The 26,293-nt window shown below is 41.9% G+C and overlaps 3 protein-coding genes across 9 annotated transcripts in view; 1 reads left to right on the forward strand and 2 right to left on the reverse strand.

Annotated features, from left to right (window-relative positions):
* The window catches only part of LOC120791763 (unconventional myosin-VIIa), a 67,801-nt gene extending 64,495 nt beyond the window's left edge, over nt 1-3,306 (reverse strand). Inside the window, exon 1 of the mRNA XM_040130426.1 lies at nt 3,271-3,306. The gene's annotated coding sequence lies outside the window, so the exon portion shown is untranslated. The remainder of the gene's footprint in view (nt 1-3,270) is intronic.
* A 3,060-nt stretch (nt 3,307-6,366) lies between these two features.
* The window catches only part of LOC120792137 (calpain-5-like), a 34,196-nt gene continuing 14,269 nt past the window's right edge, over nt 6,367-26,293 (reverse strand). For 3 of the 7 annotated variants that reach the window (XM_040131201.1, XM_040131202.1, XM_040131200.1), the window contains exons 3-13: nt 24,680-24,811; nt 14,890-15,098; nt 14,128-14,320; nt 13,822-14,015; nt 12,834-12,911; nt 12,320-12,515; nt 12,079-12,201; nt 11,008-11,204; nt 9,919-10,040; nt 8,860-8,996; nt 6,367-8,720 (exon numbers count right to left, since the gene is read on the reverse strand). In XM_040131201.1, the coding sequence (XP_039987135.1) occupies nt 8,544-8,720; nt 8,860-8,996; nt 9,919-10,040; nt 11,008-11,204; nt 12,079-12,201; nt 12,320-12,515; nt 12,834-12,911; nt 13,822-14,015; nt 14,128-14,320; nt 14,890-15,098; nt 24,680-24,811 (1,758 nt within the window). In that variant the 3' untranslated portion in view covers nt 6,367-8,543. Of the gene's footprint in view, nt 8,721-8,859; nt 8,997-9,128; nt 9,180-9,329; nt 10,041-11,007; nt 11,205-12,078; nt 12,202-12,319; nt 12,516-12,833; nt 12,912-13,821; nt 14,016-14,127; nt 14,321-14,889; nt 15,099-24,679; nt 24,812-26,293 lie in introns of those variants that run through there. The other 4 variants (XM_040131206.1, XM_040131207.1, XM_040131205.1 and 1 more) reach the window with 4 other exon arrangements.
* LOC120792138 (olfactory marker protein-like) lies at nt 17,328-21,973 on the forward strand. Its single transcript, XM_040131208.1, has 2 exons — nt 17,328-17,439; nt 21,100-21,973. The coding sequence occupies exons 1-2, from the start codon at nt 17,371-17,373 to the stop codon at nt 21,529-21,531; spliced, it is 501 nt and encodes a 166-aa protein (XP_039987142.1). The 5' UTR covers nt 17,328-17,370; the 3' UTR covers nt 21,532-21,973.

A 26,293-nucleotide genomic window follows, 5' to 3' on the forward strand; every position in this document is an offset into this window, starting at 1 on the left:
TATTTATTTATTTCTCCGAAAACCTGTCAGAACCAAGGCTGATGTAAAGGAGAAACCTGCTTCACAAAGGTGTACGATCTGCAAGGGAAGTAAAGTCTTTACTGCATGATGATTGACAGAATACTCAACTCTAATGCAGGACAGGAACGATGAGAGAGGCAGCTGAACTAAATCACCGATATGACACCAAATCCACGCACAGTAACTGTGCACAGGCGCACAACAAGCACAGGAACGCTGCCGATGAGCCGTGATAAATAAACTAATACCCTGCACATGTCCCAGTCACTCATGTTACAGGCTTCATTAACAGCAGATAAAGTCAGGTGCAGAGCTGTGCACATACATAAAATGAATTTCTTGTATTATTCATTGTAGCATTAGAAGTGTTAATGGTTATTTATCAGTATTACGAGTGAAGGAAGGAGAATTTAGAAAGTTTAGAAAAAACAACAACAAATCAACAAATAAATTAAAGGATAACTACGCTCAAACTCTGCCAGAACGCTCTCTCTCCCTCTCTCTCTTCGGCTCGCTCCCTGATTGACCACTGCTGACTCTCCAAAGAAGGAAATGTCATTAAAAACACACAAACACACACACACACACACACACACACACACACACACACACACACACACACCCAAACACACACACACACACACACACACACACCCACACACACACACACACACTCACTCAATATTTCAGCATCTAATTACCCCAGCAGAGGTCTGGGACAAAGGCTGGGTGCAGCCATGGCCTGTGTGTGTCTGTGTGAGTGTGTGTGTATGTGTGTGTGTGTGTGTGTGTGCGTGTCTGTGTGTGTTTGTTGTCTACACATATCAGATTTTATACCTGTAGGTTTCGACACATTAGCCAAATGTAAAATGAGCGAAAGTAAAACATCCTGCAACAGAGACACAATATTTATAGAGAAAGAACTGAAAAGAGAAGGATGAAGACAGAGGAAGAACAAGAAGGATATGAGGAAATGAAAAGGCAGGATGAGGAGAGAACGATGAAGGGAAAACAAGGAAGGAAAGAAGAAGGATGGAGAGCAGGAAGAAGAGGCAAGTAGAGGAAAGGTAAACAGCGATGGACCAAGAAAAAAGTAAGGAGGGAAGTGCATAAGAGCAGAAAGAGGGAGGTAAGGAGAGAAGAAAGGAAGGAAAGAAAGGAAAGACAGGGAGAGAGAGAAAAGAGGAATCGTATGGAAGAATGAAAAGCCAGACAGATCCATTTATTGAGATACAAGGAGGAAGATAAAAATGCAGAAGAGACGTAGATAAACATTGACACCAGAAGATGTAGGTAAACGTGTGCTGTAACCCTCTCTATCGGTTCCTTCGCTTTCCTTTCTCTGATCATCTGACTGAACGCTGTCTGAAATTCCATCGGCTGAGAGAGAACAGAGAGACTCCGGATCCAAGTGTTCCTTCAGCTGTCAGGACACAAATATGATGAAGGTCGCTCAAAGTCAATTTCCAGTCTCACGCTGCAAAAGCCAGCTGCGTGCACACACCACAATTTGCCATAATTCGCTCACGTCAGCAGATTGTTTCGAAATATGAATGTTGACATGACCTCGGCTACACCCTGTTTAAAAAAGGTTATCGTATTGTATTCATCAAGATAAGAGAGCAAAGGCTTTGTGAGTACCGAGGGAGGGACCAGGAGTCAAACCCAACCCGCTGCACCGTCAGATCAAAATCAGAGGTTGTAACTTAAATTACACTTTGTTTAGTGATTGAACTTTCAAGGCTGCTTCGGCACGAGTTTGCTACAGTGTGTTCACTGGGGAAAAAAAACTCATGAAAGTACAGTGCACCAAATATGTATAGACGGCGGGTTAACGATGCATTACTTCAGTAGAGTTCAGTACAATCATCGAAACACCAAACTACATGGCTCTGTGGTCCACAGTGTTAGAGACGATTACTATTACTCTTGTTGGGCAGCAAGGTGCTGAACACACAACTTGATCATGAAACTATTTTTCATCAGGACCGTCTTCCCAAGAAAAACAAGAGCATCAGTCATTGTTTACATTGTTTACACGTCGTTGCTAACCCTAACAAAGTAGTAATGTCAACCCACACCGTGACGTTTCCCTAACCAGGTCATCTCTGTGTTTGTTTGTTTTTTTTGTTATTTACTTTTATTTATTCTATTCTATTTTTGAAACGAAGCTGTTGTCCTGTCGATAGCGGCGTCAGGTCAGATAACGCTCAGAGCTGCAGAGCATGGACCAACAGCATATTTTGTCATTTAAGTTGGAGGATTTGTTGTTGTCATTACTAGAATTAGCAGAAAAATGCATTATTAATCATTTTTGTGTTCTACAATCCACCATCTACAAAATGTTCTTTAAATTAGCACAGAATCAATGAACCATTCAAGTACATCTGTAGAGATTTTCAGTCCTGGGCTCTCTGGAAAAGCCCAAGACAAGATCTGATTATTTCTGGATCGTCAGTCAACTAATTCTGCTGTAGAATCCTTCACTTGGGCTCATTATAACATTATATTTAAATGTTTTTTAAAAATTCGACTGGCAAAATTTAGAGATCACTAGTTCCCAACCTTTTAAGCCCTTAAAAGCTCAGAAACGCCCGCAACTCATCACAACATTTGTCTATAAGTTGTGAGCACTTCTCTACAATACTTCAAACAATGTGTGAAAAGTACAAAACAGTAAAGATTTTTTCTTCTCTTGTTAATCATTTCCCAACCCCTCACATTTACCGACCCTCAGTTGGAAACCAGTTTTATATCATAACAATATTTCTTGTAATGTACCTTATTATTATCACAAACCAGCAGCAGTTGATTCATGCATTATTAACACTGTAGAATATGATACCCATCTAAAAAGTAAGTCACGATCTTAAAGATACAGTAAACTAACCCGGTTTTAACTGCAAAACAGGTGTTTGCATCGATTTGAGAGACACCTGTCCCAATGATGAAAACTTGTCCCACTTACACTACTTTAAGTGCTTGTCCTACAGTTTGAGCAAATGTTGCAACGGTGCATTTACTGACAGTGAACAGTTCTAAACATGTGTCCTGTGTCTGAGTGTTTCCTGTGTCACCGATCTGTACAGATCCAGAGAAACTTGTAAGCCTTTTATAATCAGCTTGTAAGAAATAAGAAAGACGTGTCCGTTGGAACACAGTGCAAAAATACACACACACACACACACAAAGAGAGAATGTGCATAAAGCCAACATGCCTCTATGAGCCTACCGACTGTCTGTCCTCACCCTCTCGCGTGATCTGAACTCTTCTCGTTCTTCTGTGTCTCTCTCTGGCCTCCCTTCGTTTCAGCTTTGGGTCTTGCCACAGACGTCCTGCCTGGTGGATGGAGGGAAGAAGAACCGGAGAACAGAACGGAGAACGAGGCAGTACAGTCTTTTTTCAGGAGGTGTTGAGAAACCTGTTAGTCCCACAGAGTCAGTGTGACTCCTTCTCTTTTCAGATGTGACTCTTTCCTTCGCTTGTTTCTCTCCTTACTTCCAGCGCTAAATTCTCAGAAATGACTCATTTTTCTTCTTCTGTTCTTCTCTCTTTATCTCTCGCTTCTCTCTCTCATGTGAAGCAGCGAACGACTCCCTCCTCCCTCCCTTCCTCTTTCCTCTTGGTATTACCAGTGACACGCAAAGCTGCTCATTCACTGCCACTGATCTCTGTTACAGAGAGAGACTTAGTGGGGGGTGATGAGCTACAGCACACACACACACACAAGTTCTTGGTTAACAGCAAAACTAAAAATATCAACGGTAAAAATACATATAAACATCCCAAACTGAAAGTAACAATCAAAAGTGCAATAAGTCATTCTTTTATTTACGTATTTATCTGTTTATTTTGGACACTTGGGGGCAGTGGAAACAAGCTGTGAACACAATATTGACATACCATGAACTCACAGAGCAACATTGTCATTTATTTGGAGTTGTGTTTGTCCGACTGATGAATTTAAGTCCAGTATTCCCTCTCTCTTAGCTCTGTCTTTGGTCTCCATTAACTCCTGAGGAAATATCTGGCTCTTTAGCCGCTAAATGCTCCAATATGTTCACCAGCTAGCGGCTAACTGTCTGTCTGCCGCTTAGCGATGGGTATGTAGAGGAGCCGTACGCCTCTTTGAATTACTCTACAAATGAAGTCGGTCCAAATCACCGTAATCATACACAACTTAACACAGATACAGAAATACCAAACCCTACAACTTGAGCTTCAAATTCATTTCATTGTAGTATTTTTATTCATGGGGAAGATGGCAAAATCATGTGAGAGGATTAGCTTTCTTAGGTAGAGGTCCGGTCGTCTCACGTGATTTGCCCAGTTTTGGAGCAGAATTCTTTGTGGAAAATTTCGATTTTTCAATTTTCCAAATATCTTCTCTTTGGGGTGTGGAGGAAGCCGAAATCATAACAGAAGTTATTTCAGGGCACTTTTCATACAGAGCAGGCCTGGACGGTATTCTCTACAACATTATTGACATAGACCCAACATTCCCCCATGAGCAAGCACTTGGCGACGGTGGCAAGGAAAAACTCCCTTTCAACAGGAAGAATCCTTGAGCAGAAGCGGGCTCTGGGTGGGCGGCCATCTGCCTCGACCGGTTGGGTTGAGAAAGAGAGATTTAGAGAGAGAGACAGAGAGGTGTGTGTGAGGTGGTGGTGGGGTTCTTGACTGGATTTGGTTTACAATTTCGGGAAGGAGGGGGGTTAAATGTCAACTCGTGGCATGCCATCGTCCACAAACGGCCTCACATGTACGATATTGCCACCTGTACAAGGAGGTGGCTGCCAGGGTGATGATACCACGTCATCCACACAGGTTTGCAGAGATGATGTGATACTGTCATCAGGGCAGCCAAGTGGATTCCAGTCTTCTGGGTAAAGTGCTGGCTGTACCTGTGGAATCACTTTGGTAATTCCCAGTACTTTCTTATTTACCCATGATTTAACCCTCTTTGGCTTTGTTGCGTTATGAAGGTCTTTTTTCAAGTTTTCCACCTCCATAACCTTTTCATTAAGTAATTTTATGAAAAAATGTCTTGTTTTAGCCAAATCTTCCTCTCCTTTCTCCAGCCGCTCCAGAATATTTCTCTTCTCACTGAAGTGACTCTGCTGGATCCTTTCACAACAACCAAGCTTTTCCTTGGACAGGAGGTAGAGCTTTCTTCAGGCAGAAATTCTACTCCAACCCTGCTTCATGTCCTGTTTTTCCCCAAGCCTCTCCCCTCATCCACCTGCTCAGTCAAGCCTCTGTTGTTATATGGATATTCAATTATGTAGTTTATTCCAGTGAAATTCTTTCTGTGATTGCAGTTATTCTTTTTTTTTTTTTGTTATAAGAGGGAGACATTGGTCAAATCTATGGGAATAAAATGTATCATGTCATGGGCAACAGTCCTGCTTTTTTATACATTAACTCGTATGTGGAAGACTGGACAGTCATTTTGTCCAGTATGGTTCCCTTTATTCTTTCTGTCTCTCCCCTGTTTTGTGACTTAATGCTCACATTAAAGATTCAAAGCGAAGAGAGATCACTACATCAGCATCACCAGGTCTTCCCAATGAATTTTATAACTCTCAACACACTTATTGTTTTAATCCTCACATGGAAACTATTTCAGCCAGCTCTCACGTCACCATCTCAGTTTCTGAAATTTCATTCAAAGATGCTGGAGCGGTTGGAGGGAACTGTAGATAAAACTAGAACTTCAACTGAATGAAGAGGGTTAAGGAGCCGTACAAGGTGAAAAAATACCTTAAAAAAAAAAAAAAAACAACTACTCTGCTGCTTCAAAAGACAACAAAGCCGGCACAGCAGAAGGGAAGAACCTGGATGAATAAAGAAGCGATCTGACCTGCCACAAGGCTGTAAATGAACCATCATCCTATCATCCTGAAAAAGCTCAGCCACCAGACTGCTCGAATGAAGACATGTCAGTACTAACAAGTTCATGTTTAAATCTCCAGCCAGTCTTTCCAGTCAGACTTAGTTTACAGGTCACTTATCATTTCATGGTGGCTGGAGACGCTCGAAGTGAATCTCAGGAGAGGCTTGAAGCCTAATGCACAGGAAAATGAAGCCGAGCCAAAGCAGAGTCAGCACGACATTTACTAAAATCGCTCATCAGGTAATAAACTCAGACTACGACAGAGAATAAAATAGAATACCACAGAAACCTGTACGTAGAAAATACTGAATGGCTAAAACAAAATAAGAATTTATCGACAAGAGAAGGAAAAAGAGGGACATTATCTAATAAAACACTAACAACCAGTAACACTATTAAGAAATATTATAATCAGCTTCTTTATGAAAAGAATGTCTCACAGAAAAAAAAAAAAAAAAACATTTCAAAAATCTACTAATGAATACAAAGGAATCTGGGTGTGTTCAGACAGAGGTGCAGCACGTTTGAAATAGAGATGGCTGCTGAAGACTGATTTTCAGGTTACACAGTATTTGCTTTCTCTTTGAGAGATGACGAAATCGCTACGTTTGATATTTTAACAGCGTTTCTGTAGGGTTGACTGAGTTAACTTTAAGACTTTCGCAGACCTTTTTAATACCACATAAAATACTATTTCATGCCTGTTTGACCATCAAACCAACCAAAGTATGAACGATATCAGTGAAAACCAGTAGGGGCCCATAAGGCCTAGACTTATTTACCAAGTGCATGAATTTATTGACAGTTATATCACATTGATGTTGCTCCCTTACAACTATATATTTCTAATAATATCATTAATCAATCATTAAACACAACCCGGACCTGGATATGCAGCAGAAAATGGATGGATAAATGGATGGATGGATTAACCCCTTTAAAAAATAACATTTATTTAAGGTTTCACACAACACCAGTCGCCTGGAACAACGGTACTAGAGATTTTCTAAACAGTTTTTGCTAAAATAATATTTTCAAAAACAACATTACTGCCTGTGGCAAGCTAGAAAATTTTTTTTAAGACCTTTGCAAATGAAATGAACGAGTTTCTAACACCTTTAAAGACTTTTTTTTTTCCCCAGGAAACTGGAATCAATCCTTTTTAAGACTTTTCAAGACGTGGACAAACACTGTATAAGTACAAAACTGGAGTCAGCCCAGCTTAACAGTAAGACTGGAAGCAGGGGGAAAAAGCTACTGCCACTTTCTGCCGTATCAAGGAAAAGACTGAATGTGCCACCATAGTCACCAGATGAACAGACATACTTTGCTTAAAATGCATCTAGATCGCCTGATCTAAACCCTGATTTAGTCGCCCTCGACTAATCGTAGAATCAGGCTGAATTTTCACCAGATGGGCTGCTGGCCGACGTTCTCTTTGAGGGGCTCACGGCTCCCACCGTGGTTTTCGGTCCATCGGCTGGATCTCCGACATGTCCACACTTTGGTGCAGTTCTGTGTTTTTGTTCAGTGGGAGTAGCACTAGGCACAGCTGAGGGATCAAGGTGAATGAAGCTTAGTGGACCGGATGAAATATGTGGAAGGAAATGAAGACACTGTTCCGATGAACTGAGCGATTTTTTTCAAAGATTATTCCAGCTCTCCTTAGACCCCGGAGGTTGTTCCCGATGTCTGGAAGAGTTCTAACATCGTTCCAATTCTGAAGATCAGAAGACCTTAACTTCTCAATGACGGGTGTTTCGACTATTTTGTCCACCCATTTTTATCATTGAGGGCAGGCTAAATGACACCTCCCAGTATAATGCAACACAGTTCAACGGCACCACAAACTGGAGCCTCCAAAATGACCACAAAGTTGAATCGACACTTCTCTAAAACAGTTTCAACACAAACTGAACATTACGTATTAGACTGCATTAGGTTTAGCTAGGTGTACCTAATAAACTGCCACCTGAGTGTATTTAATTGATCTAATGCCACGATTTCTGCCAATAGCTCGCTGTGTTTTAACATGGCCTTATACTACTAGTAAAAGCAAGTTTATTTGTACAGCTTCTTTCAACATTAGAGGCATCGAGACAAGCCAGAGGAGAAACAAGACGATGTAAAAAAAAAAAAAAGACACATAAATAGGATTTGGAAAAAGTTAATTAATATAAAAGATAAAACAGGCTCAAATAGAATCAGAAAGGTTAAACGGTAGAATAAAAAATTCCACTGAGTAGCTGCTGAAAGACATGAGATCCCATCCTAAGAAAAGGTAACCCACAGAACTGTAAACAAGGTTTATAAACTAGCTAAATGTTTTCAGGATATTCAGATACAACCAACACAGGAGCTGTAATCATTTTGTAAACACACATTTATGGGCATAATGCTAAAAAAAGAACTAGCTTTGGTGGGTTTGTATTTGTCATCACTTCCTCTGATGACCTCCACAGACCTCCGGCTAGTAGTTGTGTAGTGTGTAGTTTTCTATTAAGTAAAGTTATTCTTCCAAAAAGTAAACCCTCTGCTCAAGACGAATATTTACTGTTGCGGGCAAGGTTCCTTTTGTGGTAAACTCCTAATTTGGTAAACTTTTGGGCCCTTTGGTGGCCTGTCTCAGATCTTGGTGAGCACTGTGCTGGTCACTATGGCAACAGTGAGGGTCCCAGGGAGGTCGCTGTCACGGCGATCGCCCTTGTCCCTCAGGTGGAGCGTCTGCTGGAAATCCCCTTGCTCCGCTGGCAACGTCACCTGACCCAGGAAGGAGTCCAGCAGCACGTTATGGTTGTAGATCTGAGAGACACGGTGAGAGAGGATTTCACTGCTGAGTGGAGCAACAACATTCACTCATTCACACTCATTCACTCAGTCCTCTGTCAGCCTTACCGGGCCGCCAGCACGCACACACACACACACACACACACACACAAACCTCAATGCTGATTGGCTGGTTGGCTTTCTTCCTGTAGAAGAGCCCCTTGGTGTTGAAGGCCGGGCTGCGTGTGTTTTTATGGATTGGAGAGCAAACCTTCTCTCCTTCGCAGCGAATGATCACGTAGGGGTCTGACACTGGAGACACACACACACACACACACACACACACACACACACACACAAAAGCAGGTGAGATGGTGATTCTGTTTCTGGATGTACAACATGTTTGTCATTTTAATAAACTTGATTAATTTATGTGCTACTTACAGGGTTTCTGCAGTGGTCACTTAATTCAATTGAAGACTTTTTAAGGCCTTTCTAATACCACAAAGAATGTAATTTATATAAGTACTTTCCAGCAGTACACAGTAATATTATTGTTATTATTATTATTATTAATATATACACATATATAGTAATATTATTGTTGTTATTATTATTATTAATATATACACATATATATCGGTCTCCAAGGTCTCATCTCAGAATCGCTAACTCTTGAAACAAATATAACTAAGTCAGTGACTGTTTTGGATGTCCATTTTTCAGGTTTTAATCATACAGTTCTTAGATTTATTATCCAGTGGCTATGAATGAGGGCAGATGTGACTCTTGAGATTCAAAAGGAAAGAAAGACCATCTTCTCTAAATTAACTTCTTTTATTGGTATATAAATATGTACAGGACATGCTGTATATATCTTTAGCCATTAAAATAGAAAAGAATGGAATGGTTGCACCCGCTGAGCAAAGAAGACGTCGATTAGGGCAAAAACAATCTTATACAGGCCTGGCAGCCGTCTGCTCTCACGACTGTTTTACATTCAGACTGGTGTAACCTGCTGCTGAAGGAATTACAGCGCCAGTCATCTGCCATCTACTGGCAAGAAAACGACATTGGTGACAGCTGTGGCAAGTGACACAAAGAACTTTGAATAAATACCAACAAATAAAGGTCGTGGAGCCAGATGATGATGGCATCAAGCAAATATCCTGCAGAGCGCCTCCGAGTCATTGTTGATGACTCATGAAAAAACAAAGGAGAAGGTCAAATCTACCTCCATCGGAGTCTTGTCCTGCGAGTCCGTTAGCCTTCAGTACGTGGACCTGAGTGACCAGAGAGGGATAACCACACAACCCAGACCAGCAGGTCTGTGGGGGCTCATCTAGGGTCAGCTCCCTACAGTCGAGACAGAGAGAGACAGATGAGGGGATACTTGTATTTGTTATTGTGTTCATGTGTCTGTTTTTATCTGGAGTCGTATGTTTATGTCGTTACGTTGTCTCTTTTGTCATTAAAAAAGTGCTGTCGCTCTTAGCCTCGGTTTAAGGCTTAAATCTGTGTTGTCCGGAACAAAATCACACAGTCCCTGAAACTCCAGTCCTCAGAAACTGCGGTGGAAGTCTGAACCCCTTTCTGTGTCCTGTAAGAAACGAAGTGTCACTGGAGTTCACTGTTGTTTTCCTAAAACCTGCCGCCCACCTGCGGCTGCGTTCACAAGCATCCTGAGGTTAAAAGTAGCCGCTCAGCGAAGGAGTTTGGAGAAACTCCCAAAAAATAAACTGCATGACGGTCCTAACTTCAGAACCGCTGAGTGTTTTCGGTCTAAGTGTTGTTCATGAAGCCTTTCAGCTCCTAAATGTGTGAGAAGTTAGAGGTCCTGAGGCTATTTTAAATAATCAACTGCAGTAAATACATAAATAACTCTAACTGCAATACGTAAATGAAGCTGATTTCATGACAGTCGGTGCTATAAGAAGAATCACCACATTAAAATGTGATGATTTTTTTAGATGCTTGGAACAACCTAACTGCCAAGTACCTGGAAAAACTGGAGAACTGGTGCTGGTTTAAAGGCAACGAGTGGTAACAGCACATACGGTTCAGATTTAGGGTTTTTCCGTTTACTGCATCTTGTATGAAGTTAACTGCCGAATTAAAAATATTCAAGGCCTCATTTTGAAAACATCCTCACTTCATTTTCAGCTCCTTCCACTTTTGCACAGGACTCTACAGACAAAGAAAAGCTAAATCGTAAATGCAAAAGGGAGGGAGGAAGATTCTTTATATATTTATAGTTCATTTTGAACAATAAACACAAAGAAACAACAGAAACTGAATTCAAACTAAAACGGTGTTTCCCTACTTGCAGTCTGAGGAGACGTCAGAGAAGATGCGGAGCAGGAAGTCTCCCTCCAGGCCGGGGTCAAAGGTTGTGGGTATGATGACGTACCGCCCCTCTGTCAGGTCGATGCGTAGGAACACGGACCTTGAGTTGATGTAGATGCTCCCACCAACCTTCTGCTGGGTGGCATGCATACGGTAGGTCCTGTTTAACTCCACCTGAACACAGAGAGATGGCAGCAGTTTTCAGTCCGTGTTCATCAAATTGCTGAGAGTAAACTTTAATGAGAGATCCAAGTACAAATCCGTCATTTTTACTCTGCAGTCCAGAAACAGAGCTGAGCACGCCTCTGTTTTCTGTCCGAAGATAATAATAATAATAATAATGTTAGCTGAAGAAGTATAAGTAAGGAAAGAGTGGTCTTAGTCTCTTATTTGCATTTTAAACATTTGATAAGATGTTACACAGCAATTTTTTTCTTTTTGGTTTTTCTTGGCATCGGGGCTGCAAACAAATCTGGCGCTGATTTGATTTACAGCCACTCTCTCCACATCTTCATGTTCTGCACTTGTCCGTGTCTCTGACTGCTTAATCCTTTTCTGAGCATACATGTGTCCAGTCATGTGATCACTTGCTCTTTAAAGTGACTTTTACACTTGGCTGTAAGTAGGAGGACGTCACTTGATAAACGTGTCTTATTGCTCACACACAACGTGTTTACTCTTAAATTGGTAGTGTGGAGACTTTTTAAGTATATTTCTTAAAAGTTGGATAAATACAGGCCCTGGACTCTGACTGTTGTACATGGACTATAATATCTGAACACTTAACAGCAATTGTCCTGTTATAACTATAAACACTTTACAAACAAGGCAACTGCACTTTGCACTGGATTACACAACGTATTACGATACTTTCTGCCACATTTTATTTTGTGTTATATACATTCACTTGCCAGTTTATTAGGTACACATAGCTAGAACTAACGCAATCTAATACAACAGAGGGTTTTGTAATGACGTCTATGAATATCTTGAAAACACACACACACACACACACACACACACACACACACACACACACTCAGCTGACTCTGTGTATGTCGAATCCAATAGCCAGGTTTTCTCCTCGTCCCTCTCTCATTGCGGCTCTTCTGTCTTTCTGCTGCAGACAGATCAATATCTCGTCGTCCGGCTTCTTCACATCAAACACATACTACAAGACGGAGAAAAGAAACACACGCATGTTATTAGGGTTCCATCTTTCTTCCACAACAGAGTTGCCACTTTGTTCCGCCTAGCACCAAATCTGAAAGGTTCTAATTAAATAACACCTGCGGGTTCTGGAGGAAGGAGTGCTTGTTGTTGGTGCAGCCCCCGGCTCGGTCGAGAAGCGGGTCGTCGTGGCGGCGCCAGGAGCCCCGCATCACGGCCTCCTCCCATGTCTTATGGAAACTCAGGTAGGATGTGTTGATCAGACGACATAGGATGAGGTCTGTGAAGTTAGCGATGAAATCGTCAAACGTCATCCTGCAGGAGGGGAGAGAAAGAGCGGTGGCTAAGAGGAATTTCTGGTTTATTTGTGACAACAGCAATTTTACTGTAAGACCAGAGATACTTATGACCGGAGAAAGAAGTGGAAATTCTGCAGGATATGTTTAGAATCAGTCAAATATCTATTAAATAAACAAATTAACCCTTGAGAGATTGAAACGGAACAAACTCCAATATAATGGATGCCTGGGAATCATCATTTTAGGTCTATGACTTCAGGGACAACGTCACGCAAGTGCCACATGCAGGCAACGGGTACCTGCCACTAGAGGGCAGCGGTGCTCTAAAACCCACCAGAACTCTCCGTCATCCTGCACGGTGACGCCGATCCTCTGCCTCTCGCTCTCGCTCACCTTCTTCCACTCTTCTGAGCTGCAAACAGGCAGAAGGAGGTCACCTATACATACACTAGTCAGATCACTAAGTCATTGAGATTTTCAAGCAGGTACAAACTGTAAAAAGTAAACAGGTCTACACAAAAGGAAGAAAATGTAATTTAACTGACGGTTAACTTTAGTGTATTTCCACACTGAGCAGAGTTTTTGTAGTCCACTTATCTGGAATTACAAATGTTGCAACCACAGGTTCTCTCAGCAGATTTCACAAACTTCAAAATCTTGATTCCCACAGGATTCACAATTTGTGTAGAAAATATGGCCTGTCTGACATGAAATTCCCCTCCCATTAGGTGGTTTCAAAAAAAAAAGAAGTGAAAATGATCCATTATGAAAGAATACAAATTTGTTTAGCAGAAGCTATCATCTCCCGACGCCTCAGATTTACTTTATTTGTGACCCCTGGGACGGGCCTGACCCCTACGGTGGGAACTACTGGACTAAACTAGCTACGTGTACATAAAGTGGTTAAAAGCAGCTCCACCTTGACCAGCAGTGAAATGCTGCTTACACACTGATGCATCAGTATTAACAGTCTAATAAAGTCATAAACACTTTAATAATGTACCCGTCCGAGGGGACGTTTGACTGCACATTAACCTCTTTTACTTTTGATTCTTAAATGACATTTTGCTGATACTATTTTTACTTAAATAGGATTTTGACTTGTAATGGAGTACATACTTTTACTGAGGTAAAGGATGTGATTACTTCTTCAACCACTGGCTGTGTCCTTCAAAAGGCATCACCACTGAACAACCTGAGAATCTGGGTCATGTCAAACCTGACTTATGCACCTCTGCTGTTAATAGTCTGATACCAAAATGTATCAACGACGACACTTCCTTCAGTCTTTTCCCCTTCACTCCCCACCTCCTCTTCCTTACCTGTCGCTCCAGGCCCCGTTCCACTCTCTCTGTCCCCAGGGGTTCCTCATGCGGATCATGGTGAGTTTGTCAGACCTGAAGTAGGCCAACAGGCCATGGCCCAGCCTCACCCTGCGGACGTCCGTCACCGCATAGGCATGGCCCTTCACCAGGCCGCAGGCCAGCCTGGCCTCCATGTCCGCTGCACTGGTTGCCTGAAATGACACAGGCACTGGCTCAGTCAGTCTGAAGATCATTCAGTCATTCCTAAATTGATCCATTTAGTCATTCAGCAGGTGTGTGGTCTGGCGTTTGACCCCTCCTCACCCGGATCGAGCAGCTGATGAGGCCTCCTCTGTTGTGGACTTTCAGGACTCTCTCGAACAGCTCAGTGCGCTTCTCTTCATCCTCTTTGAATCCGTTCTCCAGCAAGTCCATCGGCTCCGACACCCCCCCGGTGAAATCCACGAGCGCGTCGGCCGTGTTGCCCCCATCCAGCGCCTCATAGCATCCGCACATTCTAGAAAGCACACACAAGCAACCGTGAATGTTTACACACAGACATTGTAAAGATTTGTCCCGTCACAATAACTGAATGCGTTTTATTCAGGCTGATTCTTTCCTGCATGTCTGCCCTCGAATTTAAGAAATGTTTGCAACAGAAAATAACAGAAAAATAGTCACAGTCATGACATAAGACTGAATCAGCAACAGTTCTAGCCCAGGAAATAATGAAAACATTGATGATAGCTCTACATTAACACATAGACACTGATATGGCATACTACAATGAATCCTTTTTGGTGATCACTTCATTTTTTGTGTTTTGGATTTTAAGGGACTGTCAGGGATTTATTTTATCATTTGTAAGCTGCTTGTTATCTGCAGCCAATTCAAAATTTTCATTAAAATCATTAAAATTTTCATTGCTAAATTAAGATAATTGCAGGATATAAAAGGAATGTTTAATTAAGGCTCCATGCATACACGCATGCGCGCACACACACACACACACACACACACACCACGCACGCACGCACGCACGCACGGACACCGCACGCGCACACACACACGGGTGGAAGTCCTTACTTGGCGTAGGCCTTCTCCACCAGCGCACTCCAGAACTCGTTGCTGTCGTTGGAGTGGCAGTACACCAGCTCTCCGTTCACCGTTGGCAGCCGGTCATCAATCACCACATCCAACCACTCACCGAACCGCCAGAACTGGAAGTGGAAGATCCCGGCATACGACTCCGGTTTCTCTTTGTCCCACTCCTGGTCCTTCCAGTCAGGAATCACCTGGGAAAAACGAAAAGAACACACCCCATTGGTCATCATCTTGCCAAGGCTCAGGTTTTATGTCAAATATAAAGTGAGATTTGTGTACTAATTTGTAAACTGGACTGTGGGACAGCGACGTAGCACAAGTTTGGCCCCGTACATATGCAGCCTCTGTGTGCCTCTTCCCCTTTTAATCATCCAACATTGTTGCGCTTGTACAAATGAGCAAATCAACAAGTAAGCACATCTAAATGTACCAGTCATCTAACTTTGGCCCCTACACCGAGAGTATTTCACTGTCAAGTTAGAGTTCACTGGAATCACAGTTTATTTGCAGAATTCAGATGAATTCGTTTTTTAACGTGTACTCGCCCAGTCTGCTGCAGCCTAGAAGAGTACTGCAATATTGTTTTAGATACGTGAAATAGTCTGTCAACTTTTTTAAGCCAGCAGAAATAATTTATTTATAATCCTAATAACGTAAAACATCAAAATTGCAGATACAACAAACTTTTAATTCCAGGTTTTGAGGGCCCTCCTCATGTTGGGCCCCTGGGTTCCGCTAATACCCACACTCACTACTGCCTGTGACTCCCAGTATTTGATCCTTTTTTGAGACAGCAAAATCCCACATAGTTTATGAGTGATGAAGTCAAGTGTGACGTTTTGTAAGTGATCATTAGGAAACATGTGCTTCAGTCAAAAACTGCCTCTCTGTGTTCTTTTCCTCTCCATCAGTGTGATACTCTTTCTGATACGTCATTCGGGTTTAAAGTTTGCCTCAGCCAAAAAAGGTGAATGAGGTCTATCATGAGAGTAAATAAGATAAGGAAATGAATAAAATAACTTTTTATTCATAATTTCAAAATCATGTCAACTTAAGTTAAATCAACTTAAATAAATCAGTTTCTGTTTCCCTTTTTTCCTTTTTCCACGTAAGATTTTGAAGTTTTAAAATTCAACTAAAAGACACTGTATGTTGAGAATTCATATATATCATGAAAAATGTCTCTTTCTTCTCTCTTCTTTTTATTTAACCAGTTAAAAACTCTGATTAAGAATAACATCGGGGAACGGGCGACTGCGACGGTTGCACACTATAAAAGAGTACAAATAATATCCAGTCTAGATATATAAAGAGGCATGAGTCAACAAAGCATCAACCCAAAGCAGTAATCACCCCTGACAATATCAAGTGCATCTGTACATACTCTGCTAGATAAGCTTGGGATTAAACAGCTTCCATTTGTTGGTTCCTCAAGAGTCGACTAACATCATGTTTCCCATTTGTTTCCCCTTAATTAACCTTCAGCATCTATAATTAACACGAGCGACTGAGGATTTACAAACAAGGGAATGTCGTCCACCCATATCCTGCACCCAGATTCCCACTGACAACAAACCAACACTGACACACGCCGTGACAATTCTCACTGAAGTGAGTCATAAATAAATAACTGATCCATTGAGCCAAGACCAGTCGAGCTTCCAGAAGCCCTCAGGAAACTCCCAGAGTTCCCTCTCGTACGTCATCAGCTCCTTCTGTTGCTTAGCACCCTCACACACCACCCACCTGCTTAACAACTTCGAATGAAAGTATTTTCATTTGATATTCAGACATTTCAAACCTGTTCCATAGTATTCAGAGTGAAAGTACTGTACTGCAGGCAGAGAAGAGGCAGGTTTTTGTTTTGTTTACATCTCAGATATTAATTCAGACAAATACTGTTGCTGGTTTCTGTAAAGTTCAGAATTCCTCCATGATAGTGCAAATGTTCGTGTTAAATTGCATATTATAAACATATCAAGGAATGAAGTATGCAGAATGTGTTTGTGTGGAAATGTTTTGAATTTGGTGCAGAAATTTCACATATCAGGCCTTTAAAAGACTGAAACAGGCTTAGTAGGGCTGAATAGACCAAAAACAACCGATTATTCCGACTGATACGCTTTTCACATTGATCTCATGTCCCAGAGCTCTCCCCTACCCTCTCTCATTTTATGGGGCATGCCAATCAATGTGTCCTAACCAGACTACCCTGGGGGTAGGCGGATGGGGGGGGGGCAAAAGTGAGACACTGCTACACTGTGGTGGAAATAGTTGGAAAGGGGAGGGGAGACAGAGAATGAGAAGACATACGAGCCTATTAGAAAAGAGAGCGAGAGAGAGGAAGAGGGAGAGAGGGGGTGAAATCAGAAACTCTACCAGAGCTCTATCTATCACAGCATCCGTCCAGACAGGAGAACCCTGCCCTCTCTCTAACCCAGGATTAAAACCCCAAAGTCAGACATGGACGAGGCCAAAGCTCCCTCCAACATGATGGTGCTGGCATTTAAAGAAGACACTGCACTGACAGAGGTGAGATTCTAACTTTGAAATGACAACTTCTCTTTCTATTGTTGGCTAACTCATCGAAGTTTACTTTTTGAAGATGCATGCTTTTCCGGAAGATCAACTATCTACAGGAACTGATTATGTATATTTAAACTTTTGGTTTAATGGACAAAATAGTCTTCGTAACATGCGTTACTGAAATTTTCTAAAGTGTGCTGGGTTCTTTGAATGTCCCTGGTATAATGATCAGTAGGTCTACTCATCAGATCAGAAGGGGCCTCAAAAACAATTTTCTTTTCCGTCTGGGATCATTCAGGGCGAGGTAACCAACCGTCTGGCAGCCACAGGGGAGGTCAAAAGCTCCAGGGCTTTTATGCCTGTGTTCAAATTTAAATGTGCACCTCTGCTGTGCAGAAAGTGTGGAGCTACAATAATAAGTCAACTAATGGATAAAGTCAATCAAAAAAAAAAACTTGATCAGCAATGTGCTGAATGGTTCTCAGATGCGATCAATGAAGTCAAATCTCATGGTGACAGGTGAGTGGACTGGAACGGCATCCCTGATGTGCAGTAAAGTTAAGGAGTCCGGGGAAGAGGCTGTGAAAATGCACAGTGTTACACACGAGGAAGCAGTCTGCGCCAGAGGTGCCCAGCTGGGTGGTGTGATGAGTACCACGGTGAAAACTATTCGGGCCCTATTTTCGTGGCAGCACAACAACCAGGGCACGCAGTGATCTGGCAGTTTACCATTTTCTTGCCCTTGAAATTCGCTTTGCCCGTCTATGTGGTGTTTTGGCCACAATTTCACTTCGCTGATATCTTTTTTTACAACTAGAACATACTAAATAGTTGCAGCAAATGCAAAGAAACAATGGGATTATGCTTAAAATGTATGAACTATTAGTTTAAATTAAACTATTTTAATTTAACACTTTCCAGTCAATAGATGTTTTTACATCAACAATCAAACAAAGTTTTCTCTGGTTAAAGCAGGAACATCTGTGAATCATTCTTCATTCATCTATCAATCAATACGAGCGATTCTTACAGTATCTGTTGTCCACAGCTGCTTTATACTGTATGAAAACACAGTCCGAGCGCCCAAGAGCTACTGTGCAGCACTGGTCGTTGCCCAGCCTCACTGTTCCCATTAGGAGAGACACAGTATTTACTGGGGAGTGAAATCTAGTTGCGATAACATCCTCTTACACCAGATTTAGGTGTACAGCACAAAGTGCTTTTCCCCCCAGATCTTTTTATTACGTTTTCTGCAGATATGACAAAGTCAGTACAGCAATCGTTGGGCATGCTATGCTGTCTGTGATAAAAGAAAAAGAAAAAGAGGAAATAAAAAGGGAACAAATCAAGAATAAATAAAATAAGGCGTAAAAAGAGTAGAATGAGAGGCAGTAAATAAACAAATACAATAAACGTGTTTGATTGCAACAAACAGCCAGATAACTAATAAGGATAAAATAGTAATAATAATAATAATAGTAATATTCCAAGTAGATGAAATGGAAAGGCATATAGTAGAGAAGGCAGTGGGTAAGCAGGATCGTAGGGAAGGAATAGTGAGAGCCCCTCTCCCTCTCTCTAGTGAGCTCTACTTAGGAAACACCGTCAGCATCAGGTGTAATAGTGAGGTCTCTGATAAAGACTAACTGGGGACTCCAGGTCTTGTAGAAGGATTTCAGAGACCCTTAACTTCTCCAGCTGTTTCCATTAACGAAGGATGTGACCTCTGGACAACAAGGTTGTAAAGGCAACGACGTGCCGTGTTGTAGTGGGCTTAGCCTGAGTTGGGGGAAAACCTAACAAAGCAGTCAGGGGGTTAGGGTCAATAGTTATGGTGAGGGCCTGTTGAAGAGTTTTAAATGCATTGGACCGAAAGTCAGTCAGCCTCGGGCATGTCCTAAACATAAGCACGTGGTCAGCTGGAGATTGCTTACATCTATTACAGGCATCACTTCTATTGGTAAAAATCTTTGTTTCTGAGGAGCGCCCTCCACTGCAGCAGGCCATGTCTGGCACATGTAGATGAGGAGGGAACCCGACCCAGAATGTCGCTCCACTGGCTCTTGAGACGTCAACACCCAAGGCGTACTCCCAGGAGTGTCTGAGAGATACAGTGGGGGCCGGGTTTAGGGATTTGATGTTGCCATAGATAACAGATATCCGTCACTTCTGGTCAAAGTTGAGGGTGAGAGGCTGGTCAGCTTCTGATTCATGGGGCGGTTGGGGTAAATGGGAAATGGCTGGGATGGCTTCTAGACAAAATGCCCTTTTTGGCTCTTGGGCAATTTATGTTTACCTGACAGAGATGCAAAAGATGAGAAGACCTACATCTATACTTAGGATTCTAACTTTTCTCTGCTTTATATCCTTGTAAATTCCATATCTTTGAGTTTTGAACAGTTGGGCTGTTGAAATGACAAAGGTTTATGTTGCTAGATCAACTAAATAAAATGTCACTGGAAGGTTAAGAGTCCTTCACCTTTTCCCCATTGTATTATAGGCTTGATATAAAATTAGAAAACATTTTTTGACATCAATCAACACACAATTCCCCATAGTGGTAAACCATGTTTTTAGAAATTCTATCAAATTTATTAAAAATAGAAATACTGTATTTACAAATTTAAATGCCTCTGGTCATTCTTCTGATGTCTCTAGAATTGGACCTTCTGTAAATGCAAGTGAATGGGCAGGATTTAGAAAGGCACGCTCCTGTTTACAGGTGAAGCATGGTGATGGTACTTTAGCATCATGCTGAGGTCCTGATGCTGACGCTGACAGGGAGCACAATACGAATCCGAAGCAGACGGGACAAGACTGTGAAAGCCACAGCGACCAAGTCATGTCCCTGAGCTGAACACAACTGAAAAGACCTAAAATTGCAGAGATGCCTTCATTTTAGCCTGATAGAGAACTAGAACCATGTTTTCAGAAACAAAAGGAGTTTGGGGTGGACAATCAAATGTGACACATTTAACACATACATCTTTCATTTCCACCTTTAAACTGAGAGACAAAAACAGTCATGTAGGTTTACTACCTGTCACACTGTGCAAGATGGGTCTAAAAAATTTCAACCTCAATCTGTGTCTGACCCTACAATATCAGTTTGAGGCATGTCTTATTGTCAGATGAATGCGTGGTGAATCTGACGACCACGATGTAAACAGAAAAAAGTATGTCCGAGCAGAGGCGCGTCATTGGCTCGTATCATCCACCTCATACGTTTTGAAAATGTAGCTCTGCAAGGTTTTCTTCTTTGCCACAGTCACATTAACTTCACTACATTTTGGTTTGTGTGTGTTTCTGTGTGTGTGTGCTTTCCCCACCTTTATTCAAAAAATGTCACCTACAACATGTCACGCCGACCAGTGTATTATGTGTCGATGCATGTTGGCTGGTCTGTAGACGTGGGTCACAGCAGCAGAAAAATGTTGCCGTCTTTGGTTGCCAAAGCTCCAAATCGCCTGTCGGTGGACATGTCTCACAGTGAGATCTAGGACCGTCGCTTTGGACTGATTTCACCACGTTTCTCTCTCTTCTGTCGACTTCCATCCAGACAGCCCAAAATCACACAGTTTTAAGGGGCCTTTATTCCTTCTTCTCCAACCCTTCTCAATTTCCGTTTCATCTGTCTCTCCTGATGTTCCTTTATTTCGAATGCAGATGATGCGTCTTCGTGTGTCGTCTTTGCAGCGGTCAGGGCAGAAGCGTCAGGACGGTGAGCGTCTGCTTCTTCCCCATGAGGCCGTGTATCGGCTGGACTTCCCCACCCAGGAGCTGAACTTCTCCCGCTGGTACTTCTCCCTCTCCGGCTACGGTCGTGTCACCATCACCGGTATTTCCCAGCACTGGACCCCTGACCTCACCAACCTGATGACGCGTCAGCTACTGGAACCGATCGGAACGTTTTGGCGTAACGCCGGCGACCCAGAGGATTCACCGCTCAAATGCCTGGAGGCGGACATGCAAGAGTTCGGCGAAAGGATTGCTGAGCTGGCCAAGGTCAGGAAGGTCATGTACTTCCTGTTTGCTTTCAAGGAGGAGGCAGAGGCAGCAAACCTCAGCTGCTCAGTGGAGTTCTCACCAGAGAAATGACTTTTTCACTTTTTGCCAGTACAAACCTGTTAGAATCCTGGAAAAGCATTGTCATATTTTGTTAAATCTTTGACCTTTAAAACACACCACACTAGAACACTGCATCTCCTTTTCATGCAATCAATGAAATACCTGCGCTTAAATATCCTCCCTCCTAAACTCATTCTTTCTCATCTCTGAGTTCTGAGTTTTGTACAGTAACAAGACAACACGTTTTGGCACAAAGCGCAAAGTTTTAATGTCACCCTAAAAAAAACCTGCTTCAGAAATGTATAAGCAATCATCGCAAACACGTTTTAAAGTAAATAAAGTATTTTTCACACATACACATACAAACCAATAGTTAAAAGATTCCTCTTGTAAATAAAACACGCCTTTACTGATCAGCTGAATACTGTGATAATGTGTGTAATGAGTGATTTGTTTTTTGAGTTGTTACCGTCTCTGCTGTTGTTTCTTTTGGTTCTGAATTCTTTCATTGGTCACAGAAGCAGCAGCTGGATGCAAAAACAACTGGCAGTGAATCAAATATTCCCATTGCATGACTGTCAACCTGACACAAAACAGAGATCAATGGAGTGACATCTATTAAATATCGACTGAAAGCTGCGTGTGTGTGTGTGTGTTTGTGTGTGTGTTCTCATTGGTGCTGATTGTTATTGGTGCTACTGGACAGAGGAAGAGGGGAGGGCAAAAGGAGGGGACAAAACGAGAGAAGACTAGGAAGGGAGGAGACAACAGGGGAGGAATCGAGTCAAGTCAGGTTTATAAGTAAAGCAAAAAATAAAAAATAAAAAATAAAAAATGACAAATTTGCCTCAAAGGGCTTTAAGACTAGACCCTCAACTCAGGAGAAGAGGATGTATTTGCAGTCATTCTTTGCGAAATCAATTGACACATATTTTGATTATCATCCTCAGGCTTTTTAGCAAACCCACTTACTCAGTTATCATGAGCATGGGAAGATGAGAACCAGTTACAGACACAGGACCAGTGAGGCAGGAAGAGGATGAGGGAAAATGTGGAATGACTGGCCGGCACGAATTCAGTCTTTAGTGTTGTGTTGGAGCTACAGTTTACATTTTGTTTTCCTCTTTGCCAATTTCTGATTTACAGTCGGACCAGTAAACATGAGCCACTTGGATCGCCTTATGTCCTGCTATGATCTCCATGACAAAAGAACACAAATGCTCACAGCGCTAGTAGTGTGTCATCGAGAAAGATAGCAGAACTTTCAGAAATATCTGTTTTACCTCATTAATATACACACTGAAATCCAATCAGATCATCTACTCCATAGGGAGTACATGTGGTGTAAGTATGACAAAAATCAGTGTGGCTTTGCACGCTACACATCTGGCATCAATTTGAATGTGTCAGGTTAAAGTGTTCATGAGTTACAGCAATATCTGGGAAATTAGTGTTTCCACATTAATTTGAAAATGTATGCAGCAAGGCACACCAAAATCTAACCAGATCATCTGTTCAAAATACAAAAAGAATAATAAGAGGGCAGCGGTTAGATGTGCCAGAGGAGAAACAGATGAAAAATAATAAAAAATTAAAAAATTGCATCTTGAGAACGGTGATCAATTTATCAACAAAGGGTAAAAAGGGAGTTTTGATATATCCTATATTTTAAGTTTGTAAAATCGTCTGTTACATGTTTAAGTTTGTAATTTTGACGGCCAGCAGGCATTAATCAAAGATAAAAGGAATAAAGAATCAGTAGGTGGCGTCAGCACGAGCTTCAGTAACAATGACACGAGTGTCTCTCATTGCCTTAAAAAGCAGCAGAGAGATTAAACAGCCAGAGAGGACACGTTATTTACATTACAAGTTATAGTAAATGAGCAACTAAAATAAGTATTACTTAAGAATGCATCAATGAAAATGTTACGGGATTCTAACTGTAAGAAGTACATCTACACACTGGACACATTGTCTACAAAGGCTCTGTATGCGAGTAAACACTAAATTTTTTGAATAATTTAACTCATTTTGTCTTATAAAGCGCTTAATATCAGATCTCTTCATTTGGAATAACAAAATGTTGTTATAACTGCCTACGTAGTTCACACCAGAGACTTCGTAAGTGTTCTGTACCATTGAGGAGCGTCAAGACAATTGGCCACTCCACTGAGGCAACAACACCTAAAACTGATTTTAGTTTCTCTTCAGCCGATGGAAAACTGGGAGCTGCAGAGGGCCTCCGAGACCAGGCAGGAGGAATGAGGTAACCAACAATGGAAAAAAAGTAAGTAAGGAAACACACACAATGCACAAGTGCACACACACACACACACTACGCATGCACGCACGCACGCGCACACACAAACACAAATAAACAGCAACATCACATTCACAACCATGAAACCATTAACACATTCTTGTCCTGTTTATAGTATGAACATCTAACTGGCTGGAAGGCTTTGAGGTCAGAGAGGCTACCAGGTCTGATCTGGCACTGAACCCACTGTAGAACCTGTTCACTCATATTGATTCACCCGAATGAAAATACCCTCAGATTACCATTAATCATTTAATGTATGTCCCGGCGTGCGTCTGTGTGTGTGTGCGTGTGCATGGTGTGGACAAGGACCTCATTCAGCAGTAATCTTATGGATTGCCACAGTACACACTGATGTAAAGTAAACAGAGCCAGGCACACAAATCTGACATCCATATACTTGCATGCACACATGCCCACACCCATCAATGCAAACACACACACACACACACACACACACACACACACACACACACACACACACACACACACACACAAACATAAACACACACACACACACACACACACACACACACACACACACAGTGTGTGTGTATGCAACCCGCTCTACCACTGGCTGAGCCACAGCCCATTTACCACACACAAGCTCCCACAGAGAAATATTAACCCCCTGTTAGAAACCAGTAGTGACAATAATGACTAGAAGAATAGTCTGGTTTTGTGAGACTTTGTGATCTGGTCTCATGATTGATTCTGATACAAATATCGCTTAACGTGTTTTGCCGTCCCCGGGAAAAACAGTGTTTGCTTTGATAAAGCTAAGATTCCAAACCAACTGCACAGCTGCAACTAAAAAGATAACAAAACACGGATACCGTCTCTTGGTCTTTGTCTCACCTTCTGCCACAGTGCCTCTCTGGAGGCCAGGCTGGAGCAGGCGGCGACGTACCAGCAGTTTCCCAGCTGGCCTTGGTGCAGGTCATGGGCGCTAATGCCGTCCACAAACAGATGGGGGTCGCTGCATAACTCCTAGAAAGATAAAGATGACTGCAATCAGTGTTAACTTCTACTTTTAAACGATTTGGATTATTTTTTCTGACTTATCAATTCAAAGGGATGAGAGCGACGATCCCTTACAGTTACTGAAACTGGGCATCCATTTAATGATGTTGCCAACATAGATCAAACAAACTCATCCAGGCTACAAAGAATCCAACATACAGTCAACACTTCAGCTGCATTTGGAAAGATCAGAGCCAAAAAATAAATAAACAGGACAAAAAAATAACAACAAAAGAATGACTGACCTATGAATTATTTATCAAGTCCACTTGATTAGTCGATTTTTTACAATTAATTTCCCTCTGGGTTAACAGGCTAAGGGGGAGTTCTTATTATATCATCAGCCAGTCGCTTTTTTACTCATTTTCTACTGTATGCGGTCTTTCTATTGCGGTGTCTCTGGCCATCCTACAGCTGCAGCAAAGGAGCTGTTCAACGACCAACAGTAGTCGAAGGATGTGTTTGTACTGGGCAGCTGCCAGGTGTGGACGAATGTGAAGAAGGGCGTAGCCAGGGCACTCAGTCAACCATCATAAAAAGGTAAATACCGGGTAAAAGCTCCCTCTGGTTAAGTAGAAAATCGCTTCTGGATGTTCAAAGCACAGCAAAGCAAACCACAGAGTGTATGAGAGGCTGACGGGCGGGACGGCAGCCAAATGATAGGGCCGGGATAAACCAGTGGCACACACACCCAGCAAGACACCTAACTATCTATGTAACTATGAGACAGACGTATACATGGCTTACATAAAGATCACGTATTAACAAGTCATCTTGTTGGGAACAGATTGAAAAATACAAGACATAATGAATGGATGTTGTTGCCTTTGGTCAGAGCCAGGTGTTTCCCCCTGTTTCCAGTCTTTGTGCTAAGCTAAGCTAACCAGCTGCTCTTGTAGCTTCGTATTTAGTGTACAGACATGAGTGGTATCAATCTTCTTCTATACGCTGGAATTTCCCAAAATTCAAAATATTCTTTTAAGATTAAAAGAGAGATGTAAGATGTAAGACTTAGATGTAAAGAGGATGGATTTTTATATTACATGTTAATGACTGAACCTAATTTATATATATCAATTCTAAAACTACATTTTGAAAAAAAGAAAAAAAAAAGGTTTGAAGTGCTTCAAATTTAAACAATGAAAAAGCATGATAGAGTATGAAAAAACAGAAATAGAAAAAGTTCCAGTTAAACCAGACTGTCTTATAGTAAGAGGGAAACTTCCAAAGTTTAGGAACAACACAGCGAATGCTCGGTCTCCCTTCGTCTCAAGTTGAGCTCTCAGAACGTCCAGATCGCTGATCTGAGAGGACTGTAAGATGTATATAAAGAAACCAGAGAGAATTTCAAATGCTCCCTGCTGTGTGTGCAGTCTCAAAATGAGAGGCCACTATTTTAAGTACACACACTGCATATGCCCACACATGCGGTACCTTAAATGTCCTCAT

Source organism: Xiphias gladius, chromosome 7, assembly GCF_016859285.1.
Source record: "Xiphias gladius isolate SHS-SW01 ecotype Sanya breed wild chromosome 7, ASM1685928v1, whole genome shotgun sequence".
Classification (NCBI taxonomy): Eukaryota; Metazoa; Chordata; class Actinopteri; order Istiophoriformes; family Xiphiidae; genus Xiphias; species Xiphias gladius.